This window comes from Gracilinanus agilis, chromosome 1, assembly GCF_016433145.1.
Source record: "Gracilinanus agilis isolate LMUSP501 chromosome 1, AgileGrace, whole genome shotgun sequence".
In the NCBI taxonomy this organism is placed as follows: Eukaryota; Metazoa; Chordata; class Mammalia; order Didelphimorphia; family Didelphidae; genus Gracilinanus; species Gracilinanus agilis.
In genome coordinates this window covers 222,034,120-222,041,345 of record NC_058130.1, presented here as the reverse complement: position 1 = coordinate 222,041,345, position 7,226 = coordinate 222,034,120, and the positions used below count along the sequence as shown (strand labels likewise).

Sequence of the window (7,226 nt, the reverse complement as noted above, 5' to 3'; positions counted from 1 at the left end):
CCATCTTTCCTCCTTCCCTCTCCCACTCTCTGTCTCTGTGCCTCTCTCCTTCCCTCTCTCTCCCTTCCTCCATCCCTCTCTCCCCTCCATATCTCTCTCTCTCTCCCCCTCCCTTCCTCCCTCCCTGTCTCTTTCTCTTTCTCTATCTCTATACCTCTCTCTCTCCCTCCCTGTCTCTTTCTCTGGTTCCTCTCTCTCTCAATTCCTCCTCCCTCCTTTTCCCCCCCGACTCTTTTGCTCCCTCTCCCCCCTCTCTCCCTCCTTCCATCTCTCTCTCTGTCTCTGTCTCTCTTGCTCTCTTTCTTTCTTACTACTGAGAATAAATATGCCTCTCTGATCAACAGGCATGAAATCTCCCCAGCTAAACTTAATACACTGGCTAAGCTCCTAGTACATTAGTATCTGCACAAAAACAAAAACTTGGACAGTAAAAGCAGGTACTGTACTATTCAAGGAAGACTTTATAAAGTTGCACCTGTGGTGCCCTAAATCACATGTGATTCCTTTCAGAATCTCGGAAATGAGGAATCTATTGTTTATTATGTTAGAATAGTCCCTCCCTCCTCCTTGTTCCCTCTACCCCCCAGTAAGAATTTTCCCATCAATGACAGTCTGTCCCTTGGCCTAGATTTAAATCTAGTTCAAAGAAGGATCCTGATTAAAAGAATAGTTCCCAAATATCATACAATTAGGATATCTGCTTCAGCTCCAACAACTGCACTTTGTGTTAATAGTACCTTCAAAGTAACATGGTTTCACCACTTCAAAATGGAAGCTTTAAAAGAACAACTAATTTTCCAGCTAAATTTGTGGCTTTGGGAGCAAGCCCTAAAGAAATAGGGCTATGTTCCAGAGATCTAAACACTCAAGTCCAAAAGACAACAAGATCTTGGTAGCTATAGCTCAACATGAACAACCAGATCAGGCTAGTTAGGAAGGCTCCAATGTGGTGGCCAGTCTATATATAAAAAGGCCACAAGAAAAATGTTCTAAATCCAATGGAAACAGAATTAAGGGACAACTCACCTTTTCAGAAGAACACTTAATACTTGAGATATTCATGATGTCCAGAAAAATGGGGTGCCTATCCTAAATCAACAGACAACCCTTAGTTATCTAAAGGCAAGTTTCCACCAGCCAGCTCCAAAAATGCCCTAGGCTTTGCATCATAATGGAAGCATCATAGGCAACTGAATTTTCAGGAAATTCTGCCCATTGAAGAGGTCATAGGTCTTGGAATTTTGAGTGAATCCCTGGGAAGAGAAATAGGAAAATGGAGACAGAAAGTAGAGAAACTAAGAGTTTGTCAGGCTTCCTTTCTCTCCGTCTTCTGCACTTTGTCCACAGCCCTTTTCCTTCCCCTCAGGGTGTCTTGGTAAGTCCATATCCAATACAATCCCAAGACTGATGGAAAAGTATGAAGCAACTTCCTCTGGCACTTCTGTCAGCACCCGCTTCTCCACACCCTTCTCCTCCCTCAGCTTTTAAAAGCTAGAGTTTCATTTTCTCTTGTCTTAGGACTGGTAACCAAGGCTACAGCGTCTGTAACTAAGGGAAGGAGGAGCTGTTCCCCTGCTTTCTAAGAGACACTGGGGAATTTGACCTCAGCACATGGCCCAGACCCATGGCTCAGTTGTTATACAGACCCCCCCATCCAGGCAGGGAGTGTTTGGTGCCAAGTTTAAGGGCAAAATTTCTTAAGAATCCAGAAACAGAGAATGAATGACAAAAAAGTATGTTATTATTATTTTGCAAAAGAAAAGAACTTCATAAGCTCTACAAACCCACATACAAGTAAGATGAGTACAGACATACACATACCCACTAATACTAGGGTGACCACATTTTTGGAAAGTCAGATTATAATGTCGAGTGACCTTTTTTCTGACTTGGAATTTAAGTGAATAATATCACCAAAAAATGAAACAAACCATACATAAATTATTCATTTTACAAACCACTTTTATTGTACTATGGTACAGTGAAAAAAATACTGATTCTGGAATCAAAAGACTTGGATTCAAATCCTGCTTCTGACACTACCTGTTGGGTTCAGAAAGTTAAGTGACTTGCCCAAGGTCACAAATGGGATTTTAGTTTTGGTTAAAGAAGAATAAACTTCAGCCAAAAATTTTAAATTGAGACTGCCTCAGAAAATCCAGTATGGCATGGTCATTTGACTTACTTATACACAGATGTATATACATTTGAATCTACACGTATATATAGCATTAGCCAAAGCAAATATTTCCCAAATGTTACCAAGACTTGTAATTAGATCATTGGTAGCTAACATGACAGAAAGTAAAGGAAAATGACAAATACTGGAAAGAATATGAAAAAATTGGTTGATGGAGTTATAAACAATTCCAACTATTCTGGAGAACAGTTTGGAACTATACCCTATAAACTTGCTCATTCCCTTTGACCCAGGAATACCTACTAAATCGATATCCCAAAGAAAACAAAGAAAAAGGGAAAAGAATCTCTATGTAAAATAGTACTTATATTAGCTCTTTCTGTGGTGGCAAAGAATTGAACAATTAGGAGATTCTAAACAATTGGGGAAAGGCTGAACAAGTTGTGGCATATGGCTGTAATGGAATACTATTGTGGTATAAGAAATGAAGAACAGGAAGGTTTCAGAAAAACCTGAGAAGAATTATATGAACCAAAGCAAAATGAAGTGAGTAGAATCAGAACACTGTAAATAGTTAACAGCAATATTGTAAGGATGATCATTCATGATGAAAAATGCTATCTACCCTTCAGAGAGAGAACTGATGAATTCTGTGTGTTGATTGAAGCATACTTTTTAACTTTGTTTTTCTTGGGATTTTTTTGTGTGTTTTCTTTTGTAACATGGCTAATATAATAATCTTTTGCATGACATCACATATATAATTGATATATTGTTTGCCTTCTCAAAGGGTTATGGGAGGAATAGGAAGGAAGGAGAAAATTTCAAACTCCAAAAAATTTTTAATGAATGTTATTTTTTTAAATTAACATGTAATTGGGAAATATTTAATGATAAAATATATTTTTAGAAATAAACATAAATTTAGAAAAAGCAATTGGATCACTGATATAAGATTGGTCCTGGTGGTCTTGAGACCACCATGGCAGTCTGCCCTTAAAGGAGGCTGTAGCTTATAGAATCTAAGCATGGAAACCATTGTTATATGATTAGACTTATTGGTTGAGATCATTATGACAATTTCCCCTTAAGTGAAGCTATAATCTTACAGAATATACTCATATTACAGAATATACTCATGACAAAATTTTTTAAAGATTAGTATAGCTGTGCCTCCCAAATAATATTTTGTCTACCACCAGCTTGTTTTCCTCCCTGATAATAATCCCCCCAATAATATTTTGCCCTGAACCCTGATGTGCAAATCAATCAGCTCTAGGGTTCCACACAAAATCAGAGTATAAGAACCTTCTTTCTGAAGTATAAGAACCTTCCTGCTGAAAGGACCTGTGTCTCTGTGCTCCCCTATGCAGCACCTCCCTTATATAAGTTATGCCCTGTTAATGTGAATACCTGGGTTGTATCACCTTTTTCTCTCTCTGCTTCCTCCTCTTCCCCATTACAGTAAAGCTTTGCACTGAACTAACTCCCATCATTTTATGTATTATTCTCAGCATCTGAGCTCAAGAGGTTGTTTTCCCAATGTCTCTGGCTGGCCCATAGGTCCTTCCATAGACCCAAACTGGATGCCTGGACAAGGACTTAACCTATTGACAGTTTCACCTACACTAGAGGAATATTATTACACTGTAAGCATAGTTTTAGAAGGTAAGAGTTAATAGGGAAACTTTAAGTCCTCCCTTATGCCAAAGGATTGTCTCAAAACAGTTACCTTTCAAAATGCCCCATTCAAAATGTAGTCTTTTCTTTTTTCTAGTCCATAGTGCTAAGTGGTGTGCTAGTAAATGTTTAACAACTGGATGTCTTGGGAAGATGTACATATAAATGTACTTTTAAGTTTAATCTGCATTATGAACATTTTCTCCAACTTAAGTTCAGATGACCAATGAAACAATAAATCAAGCCCTGATTTGTAATGTTTACCTATTTTTCAGATTTAAATGCTCACACTGAAAATTAACAAATAGCTCACAAGAGCTGGATGAAGCCAACTCCATCACATATCTGGGTACTCACTAATTTTGTGGCCTTGGGAAAGTCACTTAACTCTTCTTGGTCTAAGTTTCTTCACCTGTAAACGGTTTCTTTCCCCCAGAATTCACAAACTTAAGATGGCAAAGTGGACAGAGCACTTGGCTTGGAGTCAGGAAGACTCATCTTCCTGAGTTCAAAGCTACCTAAGATACTTATTAGCTGTGTAATCCTGGGCAAGTCACTTAACCTGTTTGTCTCAGTTTCTTCATCTATAACATGAGCTGGAGAAGGAAATGGCAAACCATTCTAGTATCTTTGCTAAGAAAAGTCTAAATATGGTCAGGAAAAGTTGGACATGATTGAACAACAATTATATTTTAGTATAATTGATTTCCTTTGTAGTCTTACATATTTTATTTTATTCACTTAAAGACATTATTCTGAGAAAGGTTCCATCCATAGTTTTCACCAGATTGCCAAAGGGTTCCATGACATAATAAAGGAAAGGAATTCCTGAACTAAATATATTTAAGGTTCCTTCCAGCTTTAAATTCTATGTGTTAAAAAAAACAAAAAGCCTCTAAGATTTTCCTTTGCTCATACTTATATATTTTAATATAGAGAATTTCTACTGTGTGAAGTAATGCTTACTTAACAAGTGGACCACTAATTAAGAGTTGGAAGCCCCTTGTTTGGACAGCTATGTGGATTATAATAACATTTACTATATAATGGAGCAGGGTAGAGTCTGGCATATGTGCAGACCCCCATCAGTTTGCTAATATGCCATCGTCCAAGAGTAGGAAGCTAGGAAGTTGCTTCCAGAATTGCTGTAAGAACCAGAGCATAAATGAACATTCAGGAACTGGTTCCAGTTGGCCTACCATATGGCTGGGAGGAGCCTTTTTCTTTTGGCTGTGTACCTGTCAACTGATGAAATCTTCAAAAGAGTTTATGGCTTTTTTTTTTTAAACTCTTACCTTCCATCTTAGAATCAATACTGTGTATTGTCTCCAAGGTGGAAGAGAGGTAAGGGCCAGGCAATGGGGGTTAAATGTCTTGTCTAGGGTCAGGCAGCTAGGAAGTGTCAGAGGCCAGAACTGAACCCAGGACCTTCCATCTTTGTGCAGAACCATCTAACTGGCCACAGGGGACAAAAGGCATCTGAAGGAGGCAAGATGATTGCCAATGGCTTCCAGGGAGGGTAATATGTTGGATTAGATGAGGGCTATTTAGCCTGAACCTCACAAACTTGTTTTTACACACACACACACACACACACACACACACACACACACACACACACACACACACACAACATAAAGGAAGGGGTCATGGATAAGGCCAAGTTCTTTGGTCTTTTCATTCTTTTCTGTCCTGAGTTCAGAGTATGTTTCTAATCTGGGGCAAGAGCCCAAGTCATGAAAATCGGGGAGCCCAGGAATCCAGGCCAGTTATTGCAGCCAGACCAGCATCAACACCCTGGGGAACCTGGATCCCAGACTCCAGCCCAGAAGAAGCCAACAGCAATGTTGCCTTTGGACAGGAGCTTGGTGAGACCAGTGCTATGTAGGAACTAATCCTAATCCTCCATCCCATCCCCCTCCCCAGATAAAGGTAGTATAGGAGAATTATGCCCCTGAGCTATTAGAAGGAACTTAATCTATGTGTGAAATAAATATCCTTTTGTAAAAGCTATCTGACCTGGAATGGTTAAATAGGACTGGGATACTAGTTCTGTTGTTGTTCAGTCATGACCAACTCTTTGTGATACTCCATTTGGGGTATTCTTGGCAAAGATACTAGAGACATTTGCCATTTCCTTCTCCAGGTAATTTTACAGATAAGGAAACTGAGACAAAGCCAAGAGCCATAAGCAACTTGCCCGAGCTCACACAACTAATAAGTGTCTGAGGCTAGATTTGAACTCAGGTCTTCCTGACTCTAGACTTGACATTCCATCCACTTCGATACCTAGCAGTCCTGGACACAGTTACTGATTCCTAAAATGGAAGGGACAATAGCCAATAGGGGCTTGAGCTAAAGAGAGAAGAGCCAGAGTCAACCATGTTAAAGCCATAATAAAATCTGATTTGCAGTCTCGATTGCCAATCACTTCTCTAAAGGAAAATAATCACCTCAGGAGTCCCAATTCTTAGCCAACATGCCTTTAGAATATGCATGCACTTTGGCCTAAAGTGAAAAACTGTAAACCATACAGGCTTTCTTACAACCATCTTTCTTTTACTATTCCTTATAATAACTTTTCCCTTAGCTCACAACCTCATTACCTCTTGCCTGGATGATTGCAATAGCACTCTTTAACTCCACTCTTTTGTCCCACATATCATTACATGACTAATCTTCTTAATGTATAGATTTAATCACGTTCCAGACTACTCAAAACCTTTTACTTGCTCTGAATTATTTACCAAATTAAGTCCAGATGCCTTACTCTGGAATTCAAGGTCCTATACAATCTGGTTCTATCTAGTCCTATAAAATCAGTTCTCTCTAGATTTAACATACACTACTGTCCAGCTACTTGCTGTTCCCCAACATATCCCATCTCGAATTCTTTATTCATCCAGTTCCCTATATCTGGAATATTTTTCCCTCCCACCCCCTTTCTGCTCATATCCTTCCCATCTTTCAAGGACCCAGCTCAAATGCCAACTCTCTCATGATCCACCTCCATTTCAGATCCTCTCCCCCAAATCTGGAAGCCATCTCCCCCTTATCTGAGCTCAGTTTACTTCTTAATCCAGTTACTAACTTGACATAGTCTAAATGATATACAATGTCATATTTACAAAGTGCTTTCCTTGCAACAAACCTGTAAGACAGGTCAAGCAAGTATTAGCATCCCTATTTTGCAGTGAGTGATTTTCTCACAGTCAGAATGCTTGTAGCTGTCAATCAGGGCTCCAAACCAGATGTTTGGACATACAGTGCTCTTTATATTACTTCATGTTGCTCCAGACAAAAGACTGGAAATAGATATTACATCTATCTGTGGGCATAGTTTATCTCTTCTACTAGATTACAAGCTTCTCGAGAACAAAGGAATTCCAATTTATCTTTGTACGAC

The 7,226-nt window shown here is 39.1% G+C and overlaps 1 protein-coding gene across 1 annotated transcript in view; it reads right to left on the bottom strand.

The window, feature by feature from the left end:
- The window catches only part of DNAH3 (dynein axonemal heavy chain 3), a 218,215-nt gene extending 217,153 nt beyond the window's left edge, over positions 1-1,062 (bottom strand). The window contains exon 1 of the mRNA XM_044657457.1: positions 1,027-1,062. Coding sequence (XP_044513392.1) covers positions 1,027-1,062 — 36 coding nt within the window. The remainder of the gene's footprint in view (positions 1-1,026) is intronic.
- Positions 1,063-7,226: the final 6,164 nt, after the last annotated feature.